This window comes from Labrus bergylta, chromosome 13 (genome assembly GCF_963930695.1).
Source record: "Labrus bergylta chromosome 13, fLabBer1.1, whole genome shotgun sequence".
In the NCBI taxonomy this organism is placed as follows: domain Eukaryota; kingdom Metazoa; phylum Chordata; class Actinopteri; order Labriformes; family Labridae; genus Labrus; species Labrus bergylta.
In genome coordinates this window covers 2,816,704-2,828,500 of record NC_089207.1, presented here as the reverse complement: position 1 = coordinate 2,828,500, position 11,797 = coordinate 2,816,704, and the positions used below count along the sequence as shown (strand labels likewise).

General features: G+C 40.3%; 1 protein-coding gene across 2 annotated transcripts; it reads right to left on the bottom strand.

Annotated features, from left to right (window-relative positions):
• Positions 1–1,440: 1,440 nt before the first annotated feature.
• On the bottom strand, positions 1,441–11,374 carry nxpe3 (neurexophilin and PC-esterase domain family, member 3). Of its 2 annotated transcripts, none has more exons than XM_020648765.3 (6): positions 11,179–11,374; positions 10,078–10,278; positions 7,458–8,239; positions 5,859–5,929; positions 5,509–5,730; positions 1,441–4,781 (listed from the first exon to the last, which is right to left on the bottom strand). In XM_020648765.3, exons 2-6 carry the CDS (start codon positions 10,168–10,170, stop codon positions 4,216–4,218), a joined length of 1,734 nt encoding a protein of 577 aa, XP_020504421.1. In that variant the 5' UTR covers positions 10,171–10,278; positions 11,179–11,374; the 3' UTR covers positions 1,441–4,215. The 2 variants fall into 2 exon arrangements, with proteins under 2 accessions (XP_020504421.1, XP_020504420.1); XM_020648764.3 differs by having other exon boundaries at positions 10,078–10,264.
• Between the last annotated feature and the right edge of the window lie 423 nt (positions 11,375–11,797).

The window sequence follows — 11,797 nt, the reverse complement described above, 5'->3', positions numbered from 1 at the left end:
TTTTTTTATTTAACACTAGAACGACCGGCATTCTATCACTACTAGAAAGGCCATAGTGGTCATTTTGACTGTTTACAAATTTTGCATATCATCATCAGAGACCAGGAGACATCACTTTCTGTATCCGAACCTGCCTCCATCACACTCTGCCTCATCGAGGCTCTAGAGCCTCTGTGGCAGCAATCCTCCTCCTTCCTGACATTTCATTCTATTCTATTCTAAATCAGATCCTAATTTACTCTATTCTGCCTTTTCAATGTTGATTCATTCAAATGTGTGTCTCCTATTCTTTCTATATGGTTTTAGGCGGGTAAGCTTTCTTTCCTCCTCGGCTCGAGCGTTATAAACAATAGTTGCTAGGCAACAGCGATGCGCACCTTCAAGTAGTGGTGGGCGATATAACGATCTTATGTCGTGAAGGACTTTAACGTGCTGACGATCTGCCAAAGCAGAGAGATCGTAGAACCGGGCTAATGTGTTTATTTTATCATGCTGCAGTTTATGCTCCCACACAGACGCGTCTCCCCCCCCCCCCCCACCTGAAGCTCACCTGTTGTGATAACTGAATTTATAGGGATTACATTAAACGACGTTACAAAGCAGCAGGCAGGTGAGAGTGAGTAACCATGGTGACTGTCTGTCTGTCAATCAATGATGTCCCGCCCCCTCTATGAATTCAACTCTTCTGTCAGTAAAACTTACTTTGATCATGTGTCACAGAATGAACACATTCTGTATTATGTTTGATTATATATAAACTAAACTAAAGTTAGTCCAATGATGTCATAAAAACAACAAAGGCTGCAGAGCCTGTATGAAGCTCCAGCTGGAGGAACTCTGCAGGGCTAAAACAGAACAGAAACACAAGAACTCAAAGTCTACATGTTTTTAAATGAATGCATCAGTGCGTGAAAATGTTCCTGATGAACATAAAAAGAGGACACATAACTAAATCATCATTTCAAAGTGGTGAGGAAAACCTTCACATTGTTCATAAATATTGATCAAATTGAGGGAAAGACATTTCTGTTGCTAAAGATGTTCTGGGTGAGAGACCTCCAGACCTCCTACAAAGATGATTTTCAAACAGATGAAACTTGTCAGCACAGTTTTTGTGCATTTAAAAACATTATACAGGGAAATAAGTTTGGTTGAACTGGTCAGTAACTTACAAATTAGTCTAAAGAACAGTATGAAAAAAATCGTGATCGTGATTTTGCCCCAAAAAAATCATGATATGATATTTTTCCCACCTCTATCTTCAAGAGTGGGAAAAAGTAGGGAATACCGAAATGATACACTGGCTATAATGCATGCAGTCAATATGACCACTATGGACTTTCAAGGTAGAAATACTCAAAACTCTTTTGTGTTTTGTGTTTTTGATAAAATAACAATGCTAGAATAAAATATAGACACATTTAGGAAAAGTCATGGTCCTGTAGTTACATAGGTTTTATTTTAAGTAAGTTATTACATTGCAAAATTAAAAAACAGTCAAAATGACTGCCTTGGTCTTTCTAGTGTTAAAGGCATTACTATAACATAAATCTATTATATTCCTGCAGGCACATTACTCCCACTGCTCAGGGAAATAGACACTTGTGAATCTCAATGCAGTTCTCTAATTATCAAGTTTATATTTTTGCTATGATCTAAAAAAAAAAAAAAAAACAGGTTTAGAAAAGAAAAGCAAACAATGTTTAAAAAATAATTATTGTGAATTTTTAATATTATTTTGTGCATACTGTTTATTGGTCAATATCTTACACTTGTTTAGGTCACAACTGTTGTCTCTCAATAGATTTAAAGATAAGTAAAGAGCATGATCGAACTGATCTTAATTCTACTGATTCTCACGGGCCCATTTGGTGATTTAAATATCATACAGATAAAATCACCCAGCTCCATCTCAGACTCTTTTCACTGCTTTAATGTATCTGCAGAAAAGCTTTCCAAACAGTCACGAGCCACTCATTTGAATAGTAAGAGCACACATTTGATGAAAGTAAAATACTCTCAAACATGACAGCGACGCTTCTTTTTAAAAGTTATGACAAAGTCTCTTTATAGTCAGCCTCTGATCACAGTCAGTGACGTACAGTTACAACATAAAAATAGGCACAGTTTCTCTTTGTATCAAACAGATCTGAAGACTTAAAGCCACTTTACCATCTTCCCACCATCACACTTGGAGGATAATAAACAGTTGGTGCTCAATGTTAAATAAATGGCTATAAAAAAAGCACCAAGAATTTAGATGTAACCTTTGAATGTAAATGTGTGAGTTGCTTGGACAGCACATACACACGCACACATACACACAAGCATTAATGATGTTAGTGTACATTTAGCAGAAAGGCTGATCTGTTAGTTACAGACATCGACAGGTAGAGACAGCGGAGGAGTGGAACAACGTGGAGGGACCTGGAGGAAAAGAATAAACAAACAGCCAGATGCTTTAAATGATGTCAGATTCAAAAAGTTGAAAATGCTCCTCAATGCTTGAGTTGCCAAAGATTTATTCATTTAAAGGCTTTCTATGTGATTTTTTGATCCAGCAGATGTCGCCCTTGAGCTCCAGCGTTAAACCAAAACAACTCGCGCTGCATTGTTGTGTTAGCATGCTAATGCTAGCGATCTTTATTATGCTGGTATCTTCACACTGCATGTAAATTTACCTGAAATGAGCGTGATCTAGAAACACAGTTAAGCAGTGAGTACAGTATGTTATTCTTCTTTTCTCTAGTCCCTCAATTAAACAACTTTTATACACAAGGGGAGGAGTCAGCCGGTTGTCCTGGCGATGTAAACAAAGTGAAGATAGGACTCTGAAAACTCTGAAAGCATCACAGACAGTGGGACTCGGGTGTTACACCCATTGTAGACAGTCATGACTCACAGAGTTATTTTCAGAGGAGATACTTGATTTATATTATATTTAAGTGTGAAAAATCACATAAAGCCTTTAAGATCTAGTATTTTTTTTTTTACGTCATCACCTCCTTTTTCCATTAAAAAATACTAAAACGCCTTAATTCTCCAAAAACACTTTGTGTGCTTTAGCGGTTGTGGATGGGCGTAAAAGATGCACACAAAAAAAAGGTAAAGGGCCGTTAACAAATGCACCTTTTTTTTTTTTTTAAACCATTTATTACTTATCTGTTAAATAAACGTTTTTTTTTTTCATTATATTTCATCTAAACTCTTGAAATAGAATAAAAGCCAAGATTGTATCGCATACGGATGGGTTTAAAAAAAAAAATGTACAGAAGCTGCATTTTAAAAAGCCTGATGTGACAAAGAGATCAGTACAGACAGCATGAGGGATCATATGCTGATCAGAGGAGCACACTGTTGTAAACAAAGAGCAGCTTCAGGAACAAGAACTCACTGAGTCTTCAGCTTTTGCAAACAAAACAAAAAAAGTCCATAAATATCAAGTTAAACTGTGACTTGATAAAGATAAAGCACACTTCCACACTTTGGCAACAGGAACACATGGGCAGGAACAATCAGTCTGCCAAACTCTTTGGCGTTTTCAGAATAACACTTGTTTTGTTGGATTGAAATGAAAGAGTAAAATGCAGGTAAACAGAGATCAGTCCCAGAAGTCTGAGCACACCTCTCAGTACAGATGGTATTTAAAGGGTTTGTAGCTTTGGAGTTTTATTTTTCGACCCTCTACTAAAAATGAAGAACTGATCACTTATTTTAAAGGCTTTATATGTGATTTTTTGATCCAGCAGATGTCGCCCTTGAGCACCAGCATGAAACCAAAACAACTCGCGCTGCATTGTTGTGTTAGCATGCTAATGCTAGCGATCTTTATTATGCTGGTATCTTCACACTGCATGTAAATTTACCTGAAATGAGCGTGATCTAGAAACACAGTTAAGCAGTGAGTACAGTATGTTATTCTTCTTTTCTCTAGTCCCTCAATTAAACAACTTTTATACACGAGGGGAGGAGTCAGCCGGCCGTCCGGGCGATGTAAACAAACTGAAGATAGGACTCTGAAAACTCTGAAAACATCACAGACAGTGGGACTCGGGTGTTACACCCATTGTAGACAGTCATGACTCACAGAGTTATTTTCAGAGGATATTCTTGATTTCTACTATATTTAAGTGTTAAAAATCACATATAAAGCCTTTAACTAAGAAATGTCTGAGTTTCCTTTAAAGAAGAGGGTCCACTGTCATCACTGATCTTTTATGTCTGTGGGCTTTTTTTTTCCTCGGGACAAATGTGAGACAGAAGCACGTCTATCATGTTCTTGACGATGACTTCAGGGGGATGGAGGGCGTGAGGAAGGTGGTGCGCCGCGCTCATCTGCCAGGCGTCCACCAGCTGCACGTTGAGTCCTCTGAACATGGCCCTGAGCACGTCGTCCAGCTGCAGGGAGAACCAGTCGCTGTTGTACAGGCTCACCTCCTGATCCAGAGCCTGGAGGTTGGCCGAGCGGATGACGACGACCGTGCCCGGCGCTCGGTCCAGAAGTCGCAACACCGCCCGCCTGATGTGTCGCAGCCGTCGGATGTAAACCTCCACGGGAAATGTGCTGAAGTGGGACCAAATGCTGAGGACCACCACGGTGTCGGGACCGCCGGCGAGGCCGTCCAGCTCGTTGGAAACGTACCGCAACTCGCTGGCAGTGACGGTGGAGAAGCGGATGGGCGGGCCGTGGCAGCGGTACTTCAGAAGGATGTTGTTGGTGCTCTCGACCGCCATGAAGGGCCCCACGTTTTTAGGACTGTGCAGGTTGAATTCCTTTAATTCTATAGAGGAAATAAACAACAATTAAAAAACATGATATAGACAGATCTTGGTTATGTGCAAACACGCATACAATCTTAGATGTAAATATCTGCAGGAGATGACGCACACTTATTTTTGTATTTGTATTTATTTTTATTTTTTGTTTATTTATCGAATTATTTTTTCTTCATTTAATCCTTTTCTACTTCTTTTTTTTATTTCGTATTTTTTTTTGTTGTTGTTTATTTATCTATTTATTTTTTCTTCATTTAATCCTTTTCTACTTCTTTTTTTTATTTTGTATTTTTTTTTGTTGTTGTTTATTTATCTATTTATTTTTTCTTCATTTAATCCTTTTCTACTTCTTTTTTAATTTTAATTTTTTATTTATTTCTTGAACAGTATGCTTAACCTGACTATATGCTTGTAAAAAGGAGGCACGAAGCTCGCGCTGGATGCTGCCTCTGTTATATTTTGAATTTGCATACTGTGTATATATTTCTATGTATTGTTTCCTTATCACCACTGGGTGTTAAAAATATATATTAAAAAAAAATGTTGCAAATATGTGTAAGTACAATGATCGGAAATGTTAATGTATTGCAATAAAAGTATATAAAAAAAAATAATTCTAGAGAGGATGACATGAGAATGGATTTTAATATTATATATTGGAAAGAAATATAAGAAAAAATACACAGCATGAAAATATAAGCAAAGATAATAAAGAATAAATAATAAACTCACCTGGAACAAATTCAGTGAGGTACTCAAACCACTGCCTCGCTGTCGAGTCTCCGTACATGTTGACCACTTTGTTCTTCAAACACTGAGTGATGGCAGACGAGTCGTTGAACCGGCGCACCGACGTGCCACCTAAAGGCCGCCAGGAGTCCGCGTAATAAAATCCAGACGGTGCAAACTTAGTAGGATCTGGTTTCACACTGCTGCTTTCAGCCCCCACTTCATCTGAGATTAAAGGAGAAATGTGTTTGGATAAAGTTAATAATATACTGAATGAATCAAAGCATCCATGTACTTGTAATGATGCACAAACTACAAAAGTTGTCTTTACAAAGTCTGCAGGTGTACTGTACCTTTCCTGCGAGGGAGCACGTTGATCCTGTCGGCTCCTGAAGCGTGAATGGCAACTTTGAGGTTTACACCACTGACATAAAACAAGAAGGATTCATCAGGTTATTTTTTTTTACATTTGTTACTGTCAGCAAATTCGATGAAAAAAAAACAACAACCTGCTTTTCATACTTTTATAGCAAATCTGTGTTACTCAGAGATTTCACCGATGACATATACACACATAACAATTAATAAATAAAATATGCTTTTGCACTGCAAATAGTATGACGTCATCAAATAGAAGCATGTTGAAGAAATGAGAGAAACGATCCAAAGAGGTTGGAACTGGAGAGGAGCGATAATAGTAACTGAAAGAGAAATAGGAACAGTATGCTGCAAATTCACTTTTTATTTACACATATTTAGCTAAGTGTATGTTACTTTTATTTTCATGTCATATCTGACCTTCGCAAAAGGCTGCAAGGAGAGCACATGGCTGCCTGCTTGAGGGTCTCTATGGGCCAAGCCTAAAGCCATTTAACTTCCATGGGCATTGGATTTCATGTTTTAACAATTTGTGCACTAAAAGAGCACAACATTGTTTGAAGAGAACAAAGTTTTTCTAACATTTTAACCTTTTAAGTTTGCACAAAATTGATGCATTTAACTTTAAAATGTATTCATTTTTCTCCCTAGAGGGTTTCAGTTCCCCCCACCATAGTCTAATGAAACCCTGCATACAGCCTCACAGCGATGCAGGCATGGCTGCACCGCTGCAGACTCTTATTTTTGATTCAGGAACATAATTCCCTTAAACAGATGTGCACTGTAGTGCCTATAAAAGGAACTCAAGCAGCGAAGATAATGGTGTCGTTTTGGGAATATTTTTATATAGCAGAAGTTAATTAGTACTCAAAGTGCAAAGGCTGAAAACAAAGTACAGCTGCCAGTTTATTTATGGACAACACAAGTCCCTTCTCCCTTCTGGTAAGAGTCTGCGGCCAAAACTTCTCACCACAAGAAGAGCTTTTTCCCCTCAGCTGTCAGTCTCATGATCAATGTCCCTACCTGCCCCCCCCACCCCCCCCCCCCCCAACATAACACAGACTCTCATCCAGCCCCAGAGTCAGAGAGCAGTACAGCAATGTGAAGGCTGAAACTGTTTTTATGTGTTACATTAACGCTCACTGGACTTTTGATAATGCACCTTTTGTACATTTTGTGTTTTTAGATTTCTTATACTCTGTTTCATGGGTTCCCAAACTTTTCAGCCCACGACCCCCAATATAACGCTGATAGACACTTAGGGACCCTGGAGGTGGTTAAAAACACTAGGCCACGCAATAGCCCAAACACCATCATATTATTTTTGTAATTTCTTGTAAAAAAACAACTTTTTTTGTATAGATTTTCAAATGAATGGGTGAAATATGCAATTTTAAACCATTTTTACATGTTTTTGGAGGGAATCTTGCAACCCACCCTAACAGTATCTCGCGACCCCCACTTTGGGAACCACTGCTCTATTTTATATATTTGTAATTACTTCTTATATTTTATTTAAAGAACACTTATGTTTGATGTTTATCTGCATATTTAAACGTTAAAATGCTGCAGACCTCTGGAAGAGCAGCGCCTCTCGGTTGGTGATGAGGTGTTTCAGATAGCCTCCTTTGGCGTGGTTGATTCTGGTGTCACAGCTGAGCATCTTGGGCTTGTAGCAGTACCAGGGCTCGCCTGTGTACAGGTCTGTGTAGTTGCACAGGGGCTGCTGGTCTGGAGGCAGACAGATGTTGCACAGAGTCGTTTCGGACAGGAAGCCCAGACGGAACAGGCTCTTAAAAAAAACCCGATCCGGCCGCTCTTCTCTCAGCCGCCTCAGCACGGCCACGGCCTCGCTCGAATGCACCATCGTTATCTCCACCTGTGCAGACCCCAACCAGAGGAGCGGGAACAGGGCGGAGTACAATCCATTCTTGTGGTCGAGCACCTGACCCGCTACACCTGCTCCCAGCTCCGGGGTGTGCAGCCTGGCCAAAAGGAAATCCCCGCCGTAGTGCTTGGGCCGACCCTGGAAGTCGTGCATTTGGACCAGGACTTCCAGCTGGTCTCCCACATGCCACGCCCTCCCTTCCCTAGTGGGAAGGATGGTGAACAGGCTGTGCACGGGGTCGCTCGTCTGTCGCAGGGCAGGCGGCGCAGAGCGAGCTGGAGGCCTGGGCCAGGCGATAGAGCCCAGCAGGTAGCGCTCCTCCAGTTCATCTTCGGGCGACGGTTTCTGGCCCAAGTTGGCACAGAAGGTGCGGTTGTGATGAAAGGTGGGGAGATTCACCGGGATGAAGGAGGACTGGATCCTGCTCTGGAGCTTGTAGAGGGCGGAGACAGTGTGACAGTTCCAGTTCTGAAGAGGAAGGGAGCAGATAAGAGTTTAGAGGTGATCCACAGATTGCACCATCAAGACCTTCTTTAATCAGTCCATTTGTATTAATGTACCAAATCATAAACAAATGTTATCTTAAATGTTTTTAAACATTACTGTACATATAAAAACAACACTTTAAGTTTGATTCATCTAGGGGGATTCTTTAAATCTTTTTTTCAGGTTAACATGTATGTATGAGAGGGGGGGGCGTCGGTTTTGTGGTTTAATTTGTAACAAATGTTTCATGTCACGTCTTTGTAACCTGCTACTGGATGCTTTGAATTTCCCTCGGGATCAATAAAGTATCTATCTCAGGTCTAGAGTGACTCTTTGTTATAATATTTAGAGGGATTCAAAATGAACCCACCATCAGCAAGAACTTGGCAAAAGTTGCAAGGACAAACTTCCAATGAACAGGCAAAACTGTGAGCAGAACCAAACTGAGAGTTGGAGAGACGTCTGTTTGCCGACTGGACAAAATGGGAATCATCAAAAATAAAAAGGACTGAGTGTTATCCTGTAGTGGAAATGACTTGGGCTTCTTTCATTGGTTAGATATTAAACAAAGAGAAAGGGTTAGGGTTGGGTTAGGGTTAGGGTAAGGGTTATGATAACCCTTCCCCCTCTCCATTTCACCTGAGGTTTCACTGAGCAGGGAAACCAGCCATCTTTCTAACTTATCTGGCCAAAAGTAAGGCTCTCATCCTTTTTCCAGCAGAAAGAAAAAGGCTCACTCTATGCTGTGGGAATATTGTACTTTAGATTTGTTCTTGTGAGTCTGCCTCCATGATAAAGTGAAGGCTTTGTTGCTCAAGCCTGTGAATCCTCTGGATTGATTGTTCCATTAAGCTCCCATTCTGTCTTCAATTTTTTCCATCAAGATTGTATACTTTGATATTTGTGTCTGTGTATTCCCCCCCAGGGAAAGCAGCTCTGTTGCCTGGTCAACAATCTACTACAGTCATGTTCATGTGTTATGATCCCCAGGATGGCTAGGGGATGAGGGGAGTAACAATCAATTAAAACCCAGTGAAAAGAAATAGGAACTAAATATAAGTAAAGTTTAAAATGATTTATTAACCAACTAAATCAAAATGTGCAACACAAAACAAGCTTCTTCTAAAAAAACACAAAACAAAAGAGAAGCCAATTCAAAACTAACACTCAAGATATGAACAATAAAGCCTTAATCAGAACACAAAGGTTCCACAGAAGGATCACACTAAAGTTCTCATCAAAGACACACGCAGTCCAACGACCCACTGGCAGCTGGCAGCCTCCTCTCCTGCTCTTTACAGTATGCCCCTGATTAATAATTAGCCACAGGTGATGCTGGGCACTCTGAGGCTGAGGAGCAACACCTGGGGAGCACACACAGGAGAGAGAGAAAAGACAAACAAAACTATGGCACGTAACATCATGCTTGTCTTTATTGTAGAGGCAGGACAGTGAGAGAGAGAGAGAGAGAGAGAGAGAGAGAGAGAGAGAGAGAGAGAGAGAGAGAGAGAGAGAGAGAGAGAGAGAGAGAGAGAGAGAATGACATGCAGGAAAGGAGCCACAGGTCGGATCTGAAGCCGGGACATGGACCGCAGCCTCTGCACATGGGGCTTGGGAACAGACCACCGGACCACCGCCGCCCCCCCAGGACAATCTTCAACCAAGCACCATAAAACATCACCAAGGTTTCAAGGTGGTACTTCTGCTCACTTTCAAAGTAAAGGTTTAGTATCATTAGAACTTCTATGAGGTACCTATGTGCATCAACTTCCCTTCAATGTAACAGACATTAAACTCATCAGTCTAAGCTCTTTTCTCACCTCTACAGTGTGGATGTTCCGCAGCAGGAAGATGAGGCCAGAGAGGGCTACGAAGAGGAAGATGAGGGCATAGTTGGAAAGATTTCTGCACATGGTGACCTCCTTCTGTCTCCCATGATCAGGCCCTGTTTCTCTCTGTGCGGTCACCACGGCGATGATGGCATCATCTCTTCCTCAGCACATGATGCTGCAGAATGAATACTGCCATTTCAAAGAATGAACGCACAAAGGAATACATTCATACATAAATCCAGAATGAGCTTTGGACCAAAGTACATCTGTAATTAAGTTAAAATTGACTTTACGTTAATCTGCCCACAGGAAATAAAAGCTACCTAGGGAGGCTTGGAGAAGGAGAGTCTGGGACTCATGCCATTAATAATGTACGTCGGTTTTTTTTTAACGTTGATCACTTAAGATAATTCATTTTTGCAATTTCAGTTGTGAAATCCAAATTAAGGACACCAGCAACTTCAATCCAAAATTAAATTTCAAAACAAAATCCAATTCAGATTTTTCTTTTCAACCACAGTAGCTATTAACCAACCGTTTGTAATTTAAGATGTCGGGGAAAAAACAGAGGTAAACAGAGGGCGTCGTCTGACAGATTAAAAAAAAAAAAAAAAAAGAAGAAAATAATCAAACCGGAAATAGCTACAACGGAAAGTACACGGACGATTCATTTTACATAAAAAACCGTTAACTTTTCATAGCTGCCTTTTAACCTTTTAATTAACCGTTGCTTATCTAAAGTCTTCTCCTTATAGAAAAAAACCCGTCGTAAGATATTCGTCTTAAGTTTTCCCTAAAAGCAGATTTCATAAACACCTATGTGATAAACGGTTAGGGACCGTAAACATTCTTTACGTTGACGTAACCAGACTTCCATTTTTATAGACGTCACGTAAATACCGGTCATACTTTAGGTTAGGGTTAGTCAAACGTCCACTGTCCAGCATTTAAACCGACAATAAAAAACATTATTTAAAATAGTGATATCAAAAAACACACACTGGTGGGAATGTCATGCAGACAGTGAACTCCCCGTTAGCTGATGCAGAGGTTGTATCGCTTTAGCCCCGACACAATCCTCTTACTTACACATTGCGACGAAGGATTAGCAAGATGTTGAAGTGGTAAAGAGCTGGAGGACGACCAGTCTGACCAGTCCTGACCAGTTTAGATGGTTTTGTACAGTCCCATCTGAAGAGGTGTAGTAAACAAGACGAGCCCTCCGGATCTACAAAGCTCAGTAATCTTGATGGGGGGGCAAAATAGAAAAGAGGGTGAGGAGGGAGGGAGTGAGGAGTGAGGAGGGAGGAGGGAGGAGGGGATGGGCTTTGTGGGTTGAATAGATTTGCTGCTGCGTCCTCTGGTGGTCCTTTTCTTTTAGGAACTTTTACCCCTAAGACTCAAAGACACTGACATGCACGGAATGTAATCAGAAAATAAATCAAAATATTTTCACCTTTTCTTTCCTAGAAAATATGAACGACGTGACATTCAAACAGTACAAAGTACAAACCCTCCTCCCTGTTATCAATGTCTGACTGTTCCTGATTAACCAGAGCGAAATATTTTATATTATTTAATAAGTTATAACCACATGAAGAAAACAAAAAATGTCTGAATAAATAAACAAACATTCAGAATTCCTTTCTGGAAAAAATGTGGAGTCTCAAAAAAAAAATCACATATAAAGCCTTTAACAAATTATAAT